The sequence below is a fragment of the Centruroides vittatus genome, unplaced genomic scaffold (genome assembly GCF_030686945.1).
Source record: "Centruroides vittatus isolate TY-2023 unplaced genomic scaffold, ASM3068694v2 contig_749, whole genome shotgun sequence".
Taxonomy (NCBI): domain Eukaryota; kingdom Metazoa; phylum Arthropoda; class Arachnida; order Scorpiones; family Buthidae; genus Centruroides; species Centruroides vittatus.
Genome location: NW_027122485.1, coordinates 407,829 through 423,813, shown reverse-complemented (window position 1 = coordinate 423,813; position 15,985 = coordinate 407,829). Strand labels below are relative to the sequence as shown.

The following is a 15,985-nucleotide window of genomic DNA, read 5'->3' as shown; positions in this document are numbered from 1 at the left end:
TCCGCCTGGTGGCCGGAAGCTGTCATACCACAGGAAAAAATATGACATCCCCTGAAAATAAGACCTAGCGTATCTTTGGGAGCAAAAATTAAATTAATATAAGACATTGTCTTATTTTCGGGGAAACAGGGTAGTCTCAGACAAGGATAAATGGTTTATGCTGTGTAAGGAGGAGGATTTTCTTCACAGAACTGCCAAATTCCTGGACCAGTCTCACACTGTGATTCTAAGAGAGGATCCAACGTCAGCTGTTTTAAGGAAGACAAGGAAAATAGTGACTCTTCTGGGATTTAACTACAATTCTTTCGAGGCAATTGGACCCTCCCTCCAATGTTGCTTGCCCAGGCCATTCTTTGATGGTAAGACACTCAAAACAAGCTGGTTTTTAAGGCCACTGGTCAACAAGAGGTCCACCCCACCCACTACCTAGAAAAAAGACTTGCCAAGCTGCTTGGTGGGCTTCTTCCTCCTTCCCCTTATGTCACACCTTCGTCTATCATGGCCAAGGCGGAAATAACCACAACCCTTTGTGCTTTGTCCCAAATACTTACAACCTATATATGGAAGTCATTGTATTATATCCTTCTGTGCCTCACTTCGATGCAGTCATGCATGCTAACTCGTTACTTATCAAGGAGGTTTCACTGCATAATAAGTTCTGGAGATCTGTGAGGCTTTGCTCTTTATCACAGAGAATAATTACTTCCATTTCAGTGGAAGGATATACCTCCTAAAACAGGGTGTCCCAATAGGTTCACTATTGTCTCATCTTAGCAGAATTAATTATGAGGCATATTGAACACAGGGTTTTGACTTCCTGTTTTCCATATTGCACCCATTGTTATATCTGAGGTACGTGGATAACATCCTGTTAGCACGGTAGAACACAGAGGACGCATTTCTAGCATTAGAACATTGTCTTGCTAGTATATACTCCTCCATCAATTTCACCTGGGAGAAAGAGATCCGGGAAAAATCTCATTTCTAGATCTAGACATCTTCAGGTCACAGGAGGGGTTGGTTTTCTGTTTTCCACAAATTTGGCAGTATTCTCCCTGTAACCCCTGCCACAGCATTCCAACCTCTTCAATATATCAATGTGGCTTTAGCTCCCTTTATCAGAGAAGCTTTCTTAATACCCTCTACTCAAGTTATTACCAATATTGAGCCTGATTCCATCCATTCAGCAGTATGTGTGGCAGGTTACAGTATTGCCAAGTACAACAACGTCCTAAACAGGGTCAAAAGGTCACTCTTCCCCACACCAATTTGCAGAACAGAAGGGAATAGACTGTAGTCCAGCCTTCTTTACCATATTTTGGACACCTGTCAGCCCGTATAGCTCATATCTTCAGACAAAATTCCTTGTAATTACCCATCTCACCGTGCCCAACTCTACGGAGACTATTTTGCAATAATAGGAATGCACTTTCACACCTGGAAAAGCCAGGAATGTATTTGGTTCCATTACAAAATACAACTGAGGCACACACCTGCTACATAGGGCTACCATCAAAATGCTGGCATCTCAATTAGCTGAGCAGCAGCATTCCAATGGTTCAAGGTGTGACACTGAATTTGTGGCATGGTTCCATGGTTCAAGATGTGGTAAGGTGTGACACTGAATTGTCCAAGATGATCTTACAGCAATAGTCACACCCCACTTTGGGAATGCTCTATATTACTTAGAAGCTGTGGTGAAAGGAGCCTAGTGTTCATTTGGGAGTCTCTCTTCACCACATTATTGGCCCTGTGCAACTTCAAGTTTCCTGATATTTGGGTTAATTTGTACAAGCATATAAATAACAACTGACTGCTTGTCTCCACTTCCCTACATTTTTCTGTGGTTGTCTCCACATCTCTAAGTGTATGCACATAGATACTATGTGATTTTTAAAAAATGTTTTATGTTAAAAATTTTGTATTCTATTCAACTAAAGTTGTTCCAATTCTGTACTTCAATAGTTTTGTTCTGAAAAAGCATTTGATTTGAGTGATTGCCTGATGACGATGTTTATATGAATATTGAGAGCACTAGCAAAAGAATTAAAAGCCCCTTAATGCTGTTTTCTGTTGATTTATTCTTTTCTCTCAAGTAAATATGTTGGCATGACTTCAAAACTACATTTTTTTGTTATTTTATGAGATGAACTAAACTGCTACTGGCTTTTATGAAAAGGAGGTGTCCTTTTCTACCCCCTCATCTAGCCTGCCCTTGAACAATGTTTACAATGCTGCAGGTACAGGTGTTTCATTCAATAATATATATATATATATATGGGTGGGAAGATTATATATATATATATATATCATATTTATTGAATGCAAGATGTAAATTTTTTTCAGGCATTAGTCTGTGAAAACTGAATGTGTCTTAGATTCAATGCCATCTTAGATTCGAGGTATAGATCATATTAGCAAACTCTAGTGCCATGCATCCTATTTCTCTGCCACTAATTCCCATTGTATCATTTTCATGATTTTATTAGACCAATATTCATAACAGTAAATACTTAAGAGGACAACTTAGCTCATTCTAGTTAGTCTATTATAGTAACATCATAAATACTTTAATAAAAATTATTTTATAAAAAAAAAAACTAAGTATTTTCTAGGAACATGAAACTAAACTCTGTAACATAGAAATTTAAAACTGCAAAAAAGGGTTTAAAACTGCTCTAAATCTAAAATAAAAATTCATTTGAGAGAGCAAACTGACAGAAATCAAAAACTCAACTGACATGTAGCACCCGACCAGATTGCAAATGGCAGCTAGCACACAAACTTTATATGATGAATTTTGACCACAAATACCTTGGCCCTGCCGAGTTATATATACAGTCAAACCTGTTTTTGTGCAGTCTTTTTCTGGAGCGATTTGTTTTGTGCGATTTTTTTTTTGTGCGGTATATGAAAATTTCAATCAAATTGAAACATAATTGACTCCTGTAAAATTTTTAAAAACTCTATTGGTTGTTTTCTATGACATCAGCAGGTTTTTTCATTTTTTATTCAGTAAAATTTTTTTCTCATACGTTTATTTCGGTCCCCTCTTATTTTAATAGCATAAAAACCATAAATATTATGTTATATTTGAACAGATGCAGGTAAGTTAGCTTCCCTCCAGCTTTAGACTGCAGGTGTGAAATTTCACGCCTTGTTAAATGAAATAACACTTCCTGCAGCTATATTTATCAAATAAAATCATTATTTAACAATTATTTTTAACTTTTTAATGTTAGATTCTTATTTAAGTGGAAATAATTAATTAATATAAAAATTAAAATTCTTAGAGGATTTTTTTCCCATTAGGTGTTGCAGAAAAAGGCCCAAGGAGTTAAAAAAGCAATTCCTAGTTATTTTGTACGGTTTCGAGTATTTTCTACGTGAGACTTTTTTTATGCGGTCCCTATTCACCGCATAAAAAAATATTTTTTTATTGTGTTGCGAAAACTATTTTTTTATAGCCACTCGTGAAGTTTTGCACGATTTTTTTTTATGCATTTTCTTTTATGTGGTCCCTAATCCCCCGCATAAAAATAGGTTTGACTGTATTTTAAAAAAATCTTGTTTAGTGATTGTGCAGTTGACTTTACACTTTGATCAAAGACAAAATGCTTTCTGACTTATAGAGCTCCACTCAATAAAACAGTAAAAATTAATTTCTACATACAGTCAAGATCATTTCAAAGTTGACATAGCCTGTTTTTTTGATCTTTTGAGTTTATCATCATCTTATCAATATGTAGAAATGGAATTAATTCTTCTACTTAACCTTAATTCTACTTGTCAGACTTAATTTTTTATTAAATCCAACAAAAACTTTTGAAGAAAATATTATGTATGTTTTACGAATTGTAAATTTTTGTTGTATGGCAAAACCATTTCAAAGTTGACACGAAATAAAACATTGAAAAAGAGTCAAATCAGAACTTTGTTGGACCACCTTTGGCCTGAATGACATGAAGAAGTTGACTTTGCATACTGTTAATTAATTTATCAATGATATCCTGCCGCAATTTCTGACCTAACCTTAAATAATTCTTCTTTGTACAACAATAAAGATTTTCTATGGCTAAGAGGAATACAGCGGTCTAATTGTCGTCCCACAGATATTCTATTAAATTTAAGTCTGGTGACTGCAATGGCCATATCAAAAACTTTGATATCATTTTCTTTGAAATATTTTCTGAGAAGTAATGCTGTATGTTTGGGATCATTGACTTGTTGAAAGACAATTTCATTTTCAATCCCCATTTTCCTTGCTGATAGCACCTAAATTGTCTTCAAGTATCTGTTTGTAATCTACTGCTTTTATGTGATCATAAATTTGAACGATATTGCCCATTCCAAATCCTGAAAAACACCCCCAAACCATTATGTATGGTGAGTGTTTTATTGTTTCCACAGTTTTATTATTCTCAAATGCTTCATTTTTATTCCTCCAAATAAATTTTTGTCATTTAGCATCCTGCAACTCTCATTTTCACTCATCATTCCAAATAACATGCTTCCAAAACTGTAGGGGCTTGTCCACAAATTTTTTGGAAAAAGCTAGCCTTTTCTTCTGACTCAGTGCTGAAATCACTGGTTTTCTACGAGCCACTCTTCCGTGGAGACCCTTTTCATTTAATCTTCTCTTAATAATTGAAACACTGGCTTCAAGAGTAAGCTGTTTTTTTATTTCTTTAGCTGTTATAAAAAAGTTTTTGGTGGCCTCATGGTAAATCATTGCATCTTCTCTTGATTTTCTGGCCTTAGGGCGGTGTCCTCATGGTAAATTTCTCACTGTATTGTTATTTAATTATTTGACCACTATTTTTCTGACACCTTTTCATGATATTTAATGTTTTTTGCAATGATAGCAAGAGAATATCTATTTTTACACTCATGTACAATCTGCACTCTTTCTTCACGATTCAATTCTTTCATCTTTGGCATACTTTCTTATTGATACTAAAAAACTATTTAATTGACAATTCTGGAATTAAATTTTGTGTTATACCCAATTTGAAATTAATTTCTTACTGTACTTACAATATTTTCTTTGTTGTCAACTTTCAATTGATATAACAATACTTCACTTGTCACTCTTCAATTATTTATTGGTGAAACAAACTAATCAGTTATCTATTGCTTTTATGCAAATTAGCAAGGCTATTGCAATATGCAAAGTAGTTAACAGACCAAAAATGCATTTTTTTCCTTAAAATGTTAAAAAAACCACAATTTTTTCAGTTGTCATCTTTGAAATGATCTTGACCATATGTTTTTAATGTTGTTAACAGTCAGATTTTAATATTATTATCACTTAGGTTTATGACAATTTAGCTAAAAAAAAAAGTCAAATACTGCACAAGAAATATGCAGGATACAAAAACTGCATTCAGTTTAAAAAGTGCAAAATCGCACAAATAAAGACCGCACAAATAAAAAATCGCACAAAAAAAGACCACATAAAAACAGGTTTGACTGTAGTTTTTAATCTATTTATGATATATTTGATATGATATACTGTGGTGACTTTTAATTACAACATTTTATGTAAAATTTAACTATTGTATAAAATGTTAAGTTTTAACTATATCAATCTGCATATTAATTTTACAAAACTAATTTCTGTTTGATTCTTAGTCAGTTTTACATTCATCTCTTATTATGCTTGCTTAACTTAATACCTAAGATTCATTAGCTTTAGATATAAGATGGTCAACAATTTTAAACACCCAGGATCCCTGTTTACTTGAAAATTTACTGCTTATGAAGTTCAAACAAGTCCCTTCAGTCTAACGGCCCTTCCTTATTTTAATTGTACCATATAGTTCCCACTGCATTGTCAGCTGTATCCAGTACTTTTGTTCATGGGCTATCAATCCTGTTTGTCAATTTTTAAGTTTTCTAAATTTATAAGGAATTTGTTTTTTTTTTTTAGAATTTATATATTTAAAAATTTTTTTTTAAATTTAAGACTTCTAAAAATAGTAAATACAAATAGTTGATCTGCAATCATTCAAAAATTGTTTAATCTGATGCTCTTCAGTAACAGATCATTTTTCAACTTTTTTGAGATAAAACTGTTCTCAAGAAAGAACAAAAACATTTCTCAATAAAACTTTTAGTATACTGATTATTTCAGGATACCACTTGTTTTCTCTTTATAAAATTTTGATTCAAGTAAACAAAATTAAAGTTAAAACATTTCTTGAAATCTCATGCTAATATAAAAATAGAAAAATTTTTTAAATATATAATTTTAATGATAAAATCTGAAGTTTAAGTTTATATAGAGACAAACAATTAATATGGAGACTGAAAACTTCTGAAGTAGCAATCAAGAACATAAATAATGAACAAGTGAAGACAATGAAGGACTTACTAATATGTAATTTTATAAGATAATCAAATAGAATAATATTCATTTATCAGTGATTATTTTTCTCTCAATATCAGACATTTTGGCAAAATTTTAGATATCCTAGATAAATATCCAATATATTTAAATGATTGATCTTAAAAAGAAAATAACTGTGGAGAATACGAACATTCCTTGAAAGCAAGTCATTTTGAGTCTGTCAACAAAAAAAATATATTCATGATATTAGCTATGAAAAACACACATTTTTAAAATTTATTCAATTTTTATCTAACATTATTATAAAACAAAACTGAAGTTATAAAAAAACAGCTGAGAATGATAAAAAAATAAAATTTTTTATTAATAATCTATTGCCACAAGACTTTTCCTAATGTAATTGAAATAAATAAATAAAGTTTTTATTTCATAAATTTAAACATATTAGAACAGCGTTTCTCAAAGTGAGCGATAACACCCCCTTCTGGGCGGTGAGTAAATCTAGGGGGCGCTGGAGGCAGGGTACTGAATGGTGACCAAAGGCAAACGTTGGGGTCACTGACAGCCGTTCCCTTTCCTCTGTTAAACTGATAAGAGGAAACGTTGCGTTTAATGGTTTCCAGATGTTGAGAACAATGTATGGTAAGGGCACAAAGTGTGAGATTCATAGGAAGGTTTTCCTAAGAATATTTCCAATCTTTTCTCACACAAGAGAAAATGGGTTAGGGGGAATTGGGTATAACTTTATGGAACAAAGGGGGTGGTGGATCAAAAAATTTGAGAATCACTGTATTAGAGGTTTGCATATAGTTTGTGAGAGAGTTATACTTATAACATGACATAATGTTATGACTGTTCATAATGTTTTGAGTATAAACAAAGTCTCCTATTATAAGTTTACATAAAATAAACTAATTCCAGTAAGCATTTATTTATTTGTTTATGAGCTTACATTATAAAGTTTTAATGGTAACCAATCAGAGTAGCTTAAAATGGGACCAATAAAGCATACAAAATACCTCATTACTTTTTCAAACATACTGAGGAAGAGAAGGACACAACTTCATTTTTCTGACACAAAAATCTATCAATTATAATCTGAATATATATATCTGAAAATAATGTTTGAAACATTTTTGATATTAAATCTATTAATTTGATATAAGCATTCCAGTTCCTTAGCACTTTTCTGCATAAATTTATATAGGCCTACATAGTAATTTTCCAATTCTTCTAGATCAAAGATTTCCAAGACTTGAATGATATTCAGATTACTGTAAGAAATTCTGTAATGATCACTGAATGATCATTACAATCTTTCTTAGTTAATAATATAATTTTTGTTTTGTTACTTACTTAATTTGAAGTTATAACTATCATCTGTAAAAAGCCTCTATTTTCAAAATGTATCATCATAAGTATAATGTGTACTCATACAAATGTCCTCTATAACATTTAATATTACACTATATATAAACTTGTAAAACATGAAAAAAATATCATTGCACAAACTCTCTATTGAAATAAATAGCTCAATAAAATATGTTTAATTTATTCACATTTCAGGGAGTTACTTCTGCTTTATAAATAAAACCATAGTAAGGCCTCTGTAAATTTTTTAAAATTTTAACTACAGTCCTGGATAACTGAACATTCTGCAAAACTCATCATGTTGTTAAAAAAAAAAAATAAGTGATCTAATTTCTAACTCTATAACTAAACACCAGGATCAAATAAGTTATCATTATTCACTGGCATCACTTGAAAATAGCATCAATTTTTCATATTAAAGCATATACTGTAGATACTCAAGCTATTGTTTTTGGCAGAACTTGGGGAAAAAATGATTGATGCAGGAAAACAATTGACACGGGAAATTTATGATATTGATGTTTTATTGTTTATCTCACATGAAATGTGTATTTTCCAGTGATAGACGTATGTGATGACTTTCTGTAATACTAAACAATATGGAGCATTTGCACAGACATTTGTTTATTCTATATTTTAAAAAAATTGTTAATACTGAAATTTGTTCTATTTTCTTTTGGTAAAAATACAGTGGGTGATTGGTTAACAAACACTTTCATGAAAGATTTTTATGTTCAAATAACAAACACCTCACAGAACAAACACAAGAAGAAATGATGTAAAATAATGAATACTGATTAGTCTTCCCTTTTCTCCAGGCAACAATTCAGAACTTTTCGGAGAAGGAACAATGACATTGATGCTCATATATATAATAATATATATGATGCCCGGTATATAATGATTGGATAGTATTCCTCCGAACTTTGAAACTCTTCCTTGTAATTCAAGCCTTTTATTTTTCTGACAGAAACAACTCTTTTATAGTATTCGCGAGACTGTCAGGCGGGCACTCATTAAGTTTTGTGTTGATTTTTATTTTCAAAAGGTGGGAGTATAATAGAGTGGGCAGAAGATGTCTGATGTTGCTGGGCGGTATGGCTTGAACAGGTCTACAGTAAGCCATAGTTCAATCTTACCTAAAAAAAATACAGTATAATCAAGAAGACTCAAGCAACTAAAGGAGTAACAAAACTCACATCTGAGAAATAAAGAACATTGAAGAGCTCATAATGGAACCTGAAACTGATATGACGACAGAAGAACACCAAGAACTCTTGAATGAAGAATGCCAAGAATGCTTGAATGAAGAACACCAAGAAACTCGTCGAGATATGTTTTCTTCTGAAAAAGAGGATTAATACCAATATCTGCTATTAAAGATCTTTTGAAAAAGTGGGAGGATATCAGAACAACAGTCTTAGAATGGCATTCAAATCTTGAGGTTACTAGGCTCTAGGGATCTCTACAATTACAATGCTATTAATTACTTCTGAAAAATCCTGAAGAAGAGAGGAAAAGCAATGGACATTAGACAGATTCTTTAACCCACAAATGGAAAAAACATAACTAATAAAAATGCAAGACTGTGTATATATGTATTTTTATTATTACATATAAATAAATGTAGCAAGAAAGTATATATTTATTTTTTGGGGTCTCCAGAACGGATTAATCAAATCCCCATAAAAACCTATGGTAAATCGATAATTGGTTAACGAACAATTCGAATAGAGAACAAAGTCTTGGAATGACCACCCACTATACTTAATGTATTGACTCTTTTCTTGCACTTGAAGATGATACCATAGAAGTGTTGAAAATATTAGTGAAATTATAAATTTTTGTCACTTATGATGTGTTGATTCTCTTACAGAAAAGGGTTCTGAACTTTTCTCACTTGTCCAGACATGATCTCCCCTACCTCAAGACAATGCAGTGTTGCCAATCTTACAGGAAAAAATCATTGTATTTCCTATTACCTTGAAATTATTGTATTTCACTTAAATTTATTGTACATCCATCTTGATCCTTTATACTTGCACCCTTTATCCATAGAAATATTATCAAGGTTCTCCCTATGTCAGAATCTCGTAAACTTTTCATCTGCAATCCCTTCTTACAACAAAAAAGTTTTTAGACCCCATTTAGCAATGAAGTTTTCATGACTCTCCCTTATAATATATGATGCAAAACAAACCTCTGAATGAACATAGCTAAAATTTACATTTTTTCATACAATTTCAACATACCAAACATTAACAGATTATTACTAACAAATATGTAACACATTCCTTTATATACTGTACTTATTTCACATGCATAAACCTTAGTTTTCAAAATTTTTGTGACTGTCTAAAATTTTTACTATCGCAACTCTCTATGCTAAAAAAGTTTTAGTTCTAGACAATTCACTAGATGTAAACTACTCTATAGATACTACATTAATACATTTTATTACATTTTGTACAAGTAGAAGCATAATGGCATTTCAAGAGAATGTTTATTTGCACAAATTTTATTTTCATATCAATTTGAGTATTTTATCAGTAGGTGTAAAAGTATAGCAGTTAGTGGTCTCGAAAAGTATAACAAAGGTGCACCTTAGAATCAAGAATATATGATAATAGCCAATCTAAAAACTTCCAAAAATTTAGTAGCCCTCTGGCAGCAAAAAAAAGTCACAAAATATCAATGAAAACGTGATATGTATAAAAAGTGATTGCAAATTGGTTATTTCAATAATTAACAGTTGTTTTTGGAGTAAAGCATATTACATTTGAAGATGGCTTATTCTATTAAGTTGAAAACATTAGTGTTTTGTTCAATAAACAATTCTCAGCAACAGAAGGTGTACTGATAGTTCATTACATATTTAAAAAGCTGAATTTGATATTTGGTTAGTAATATAGCAGCACTGGCCAAGAATTATAAGCAGTATAGGAAATTGGCATTGAAGATCGTAAAGGTAAAGCATATTTATGAAATTATCGTACAAAATCCTATTATCATTCAGACATTATCATACATCATATGGTACCCAAAATAATTCTACATATATGATAATTATCATACAGATGACAACCCTGAGATAATGTGTTAATTTTACCAGTATTGCCAGGCTTTAAGAGTAAATGTCACCAATAAAGAACTATTTTGTAAGTAGTAGACAAAAAATAGGCAAAAATCACAATAAAAACTAGTTAGCTGTAGTCAACGGGTTTAAATTTTAAATTTGATACGTTTTTATTTTTAGTACATAAAAATCTGTATTTCAATTTAACGCCCTCTATTGTGAGTAAAAAAACTGACGTGGGATATCATTTTCCTTTCAGTTAAAATACAGAACAAACATTGCAGGAATGAAGAATATGGGAAAAATTAACATTATGTATGTGAGTCCTTATTTGGGAATGAGAAAACAACCAGTAGTTGCAGGAAAACAATTGGTATGGAAATGATAGCTCGAAAATCCACTGTAATCCTTTTTCCAAGATACCACTGCAAAATGCACATGGCAAATGTCACTAACTTAAAAGTAGCCAGTAAATAGCCAAAAATTTTTAAAATTAAAATTTAACTACAAGTAGAAAAAGTCACTATTGATATGTAGTTAATGTGTATATGAATTTTCAAAAATAAAATACTTTTACAAAAATTCTGCTATTTAGAATAACAAAATCACTATGCCATAAAACCTGTCATTTTTCATAACTTGTTACCTTCTCAGTCTACATTAAATTGAGTTTGCAAGACTCTACTATATATCATTCTGATGTTAAAAATGAATTTTTCTATTAGAAGTACAGTACTTTCAATAAAGAAAACAATTGCAAAAAGTCATGATATCACTATAATCATATTGAATTAAATTTTGAAACATGGAAATAATTTAAAGTTTCATTTAAAAAGTAAATTTTAAAATCATAATAAAATACCTTTTGAGATTTTGGCCAATTTTCATAAGTACATGTTGCACACGTCCATTTTATAGATCTAGTCCATGATTTATTTCTATCATTATGATAACTATCAGATAAAGTAGATTTAGGAGATATTAAACCATCATCTGTAAGTGTCTGCCCAACCATCGAACTTTCTGCCTCTACATTAAAAATCATAGATGTTGGGCTTGTTGGAGAAATCCCATTGCGAGCTGTGAGGCACTGAGTACACTTGGTTGCACGAGGCCAGTTCAAATAAGTGCACCCTGGACATGCCCATTTATTGTAGGGATTGTTAGAACTGAAGGCACTACTGCTGTCTTGTTCATTCTGATTAGATTTATTTTCAGATTCTGTTATAAGAGGTGCCATCTGCAAAAAGATATGTTAGAAACTTTTTATTTTATTTAAAAATATTACTGTTTTATTATGCTACTTATTAACAAGAAAAACATGGCAACTTACTTAACACATCTTAATAAAAATTAAAGCAATATACATTAATAATACATTCAAGAATTTTAAAAAACTGGTAATAAAAACTTTTGTAAACTTTCTGACAAGAAAAAATATGTAACAATGGATTATAGAAGCTTGAATGCTTAATATAAAAGTAAAAATAAATTTTTATATTAATTAATGGAATATTAATATAAATTAATAAAACTTATGTTAATATATTAACAAAATAAGTTTAATGTAAATATGAATAAATAAATAAAAATTTAGGTTTTCACAGAATTAAACTTGAATTAAATTTATTCTGCAAAAAATACTGGGGCCAAAATCAAACAGAAACATTGTAAATTCTACCTCAGATGATAAAAATTTATCATTCAACACTAATACTAACGTGTAAATATCTAAATATTAATATTCAATACCAATACCTAAAAAAGTTTGAGAAAAATTGAATTATCAATAGATCATATAGATTATGGTCTCCAACCGTTTTCTGGAAAGGTCCATATGAGCTCTAAAAGACAAGTCTGGAGCCAAGTATGAAAGATAATATGCTAGTCAGAGATTAAAACTAAGACATTTTTACTTCTGAAAAACAATGGACATAGATTAATGTAAAATATGCAACTGTTTTTTCAAGGAGATGGTATCAAAAATGAGAATAAATTTTGTGGCACCCAATATTAAAATCTCCTTTGATATTCATTCAGTAGTGATGTTTAATTTTATACATTTCATTTTTGAAAAGATTTGTTTGCAAAAATACATTAAAGCAAAAATAAAAAATATCTCCCATGAAAACTTCTTAAGATTTAAAATTCTCTGGCAGAGGATTTGTAAAACTGTAGAATTTTTAGAAATTTAACAAACTCCTTTAAACAGGTTTTTATAAAAATCATTTGCAGAAAGATCTATTAATTCTATTTGGCATTTAAAAATTTGTGTGTTTTGAACTAGTTCAAATGTTGATAAAACATGACTGAAAACAAACTATGCTGATAAATGTGAGTTGGATAAATATGCTTTGGGGCCATAGATCTATATTTTTGATTAAGGCTTGTCTTGGTCAAAGAGTGAGTGAGTTAATACAACAAATCAATTGAAGCAGTAGTAGTAGTATTTCAGTAAGTCGACTCCCAGTAATCAGCTGTTCTGAACTTCTGCTGCCCTCTACAATGTGATTGGTAACCATTACACACCGATTTATTCTGGTGACAGTTTTACTGCTACATAGCCAATCAGAATCAAAGTTTCATCTATGGCACATGATCTATATTCTGTCAACCATACAAGTCCAGGACTGTTGAGGGAGAGCTGGGGACTTTTCTCCTGGACCAGAGAAAACTTAATAGTGATTTCAAATCCTCTAAAATTAACATTATTTTTACTAACAAAAAAAAATATATACAGTCAAACCTGTTTTTATGCGGGGGATAGGGACCGCATTAAAAAAAACGCATAAAAAAAATCTCACGAAACTTCACGAATGGCTGTAAATAATAGTTTTCGCAACACAATTAAAAAATATTTTTTTTTATGCGGTCAACAGGGACCGCATAAAAGAAGTCTCACATAGAAAATAACTCAAAACCGTATGAAATAGAATTTATTGACAACAGATGTCAGCACTTGACTGCATCGTCTGGTCTATCGTCTGTTTTACATATTTTTGTCCAGTTGGTGTTTTGTTGACTTAAAAAGTAAATTATTTCATTTTTCGCATATTCATGCAATAATATTACTATAATAAGTGCATTTATGCTATAATAAGTTTATTTAGCTATAATAAGTCAACGTAAGACATGACGAATCGCACGAGACTAGTCGCCAACTATACCGCACAAATTAAAAATTCGCATTAAAAAAATCGCACAAATAAAAAATCGCACATAAAAAGAGCGCATAAAAACAGGTTTGACTGTATATATTTTAAGACTGCTTTTTATTAATAAAGAAATATTCTATGAATTTCATCTATTCAAAAAGCAAACGGCTAAAGGAACCCACTTTATGATGGGTCACATTTAAGCTCTCAAGTCTCGACAGGCCTTTTTTGTATAACTATAGTCGAACCCCATTTATACATTTCTCAGTAGCATGTTTTTTGCAATTATACATCAGAGCTTTCATTTACTTGCATTTTTACATTTTAAATTTAATATTTCTACGACTTTGACTCTCAGACATTTTCACTAGCAAGTCAGTTTGTGACTCACCAAAATTTGATGTTGCAACTATCAGCATGCTGTATCTGGTATATGAGAATACAGAATCGAGAATGCAAATATCATATGACATAGTGGCCAACAATCTAACCAAAGTTAGGCTGTACTCCATTGGGTAAAGAAGTAATAGGGTAAAGGGGTAAAACCATAGGGTAAAGGAGTAAAACATGCATGACTTGAAAAAGTATAGGCTTATCAGATTGATCCTGCAAATTCATAACCTCATCAACAGGTAGGAAAGCCTGAAGGGCATGAGTCTTATCAAGACTGTCAGATAGACATATAGATGCCTAAATTTCTAAATTCTAGGCAAATAATGACAAGCTTATACATACAAAAATTTATTTTTTACACTCAGAGCAATTATGGGCAAATTTTCACTTTTCTGAAAAATATGGCTAAAATTGCAAAAATTAACATATATATATGAGAATTTAGCCACAAGTTTTCCAAAATATAGTGTAAAATGTGCATAACAGAACACATTTTTGGGCATGGAACAATGAAAAAAATCTGACTTTCCTGAGTCTTATTTATAAGTATGTACCAGCACTTTATTTCTTAACAGTTGTAATACCTGCAATATATTTCAACTCAATGTTGTAGAAAGTACACAAGAAATGTTTTTTTCAAAACTGACTGATATGACTCATGGATTACTTAATGTTTATCTTTCCAGTAATGCTTGTGAGTAACGTTTTTATTTGAAACTATTAATAATATCTATATTAAACTAGTAATAATATTTGAAACTATTGTTTTTAATAAACAACTAAAAGCTGAAGTAGCTAATATAAAGGTGCAGCTTATCTATTGATCAGGTTACAACAATGACCTATATTTACCAGTGGCTTATATCCAGGTACAGCTTATACTCCAAAAATTACAGCATTTCATTTCATTAAATTTAACAATATGTCAAGCATGTAATACATTTATAATTTATCAGTAGTTTCAAATTTAATTTTAACTTTTTAACTTAAACTTATAATATGTAAGTTGAAGTAAGCCCTGAAATGCACATTACTTAACATGATGGAATTACTAAACTAATGGAACATTATTATTAGATTTGAAAAAAATCAATAATAAATTTTAAATTGATATAGTGATAAACAAAGTATGTATGATTTTAAAATAATAAATATGGAGTCATCAACTGACAGAATATAAACAAAACTAAAATAACTTAATGGGTCAATGGGTGCATCTGTGTCCACTCAAACCATTTGCAACAGGTTGTATGAAGTCAGGCTGCATCTACAACTGAAAATGGAGGTGCCATTAATCATTGGACAAAGTGTGTAAGTTAGGGCTGCATGCCTAGTGTAGTGTTATCATTGCAACTGGACCACTGAATGGCATCAGGTATTATTTACAGATGAATTCTGCTTCTGTCTGTGGAAGAATGACAGCCTTGGACGAGTGTGATGGTATCCCAGGGAACACTATGTGCCAGCCCTTTTTGCTGAGTGTCACACTGGCCATCATAGGAAAACACCATGTTCAATCACTGGACAGCCTTTCCAGTACTCTGACAGTGGACCAGTAAGTTGCATGAATTGTGGCCTGTGGTTCAGCCAGTGGTGCATCTGACACAGTGTTTCAGCAAGACAATGCCTGACCACATA

At 31.2% G+C, this 15,985-nt stretch overlaps 1 protein-coding gene across 2 annotated transcripts in view; it reads right to left on the bottom strand.

The window, feature by feature from the left end:
- Positions 1-15,985, bottom strand: part of trbd (trabid) — a 50,555-nt gene that overhangs the window by 15,555 nt on the left and 19,015 nt on the right. For both annotated transcript variants that reach the window (XM_067277541.1, XM_067277540.1), the window contains exon 3: positions 11,662-12,039. In XM_067277541.1, the coding sequence (XP_067133642.1) occupies positions 11,662-12,039 (378 nt within the window). The remainder of the gene's footprint in view (positions 1-11,661; positions 12,040-15,985) is intronic.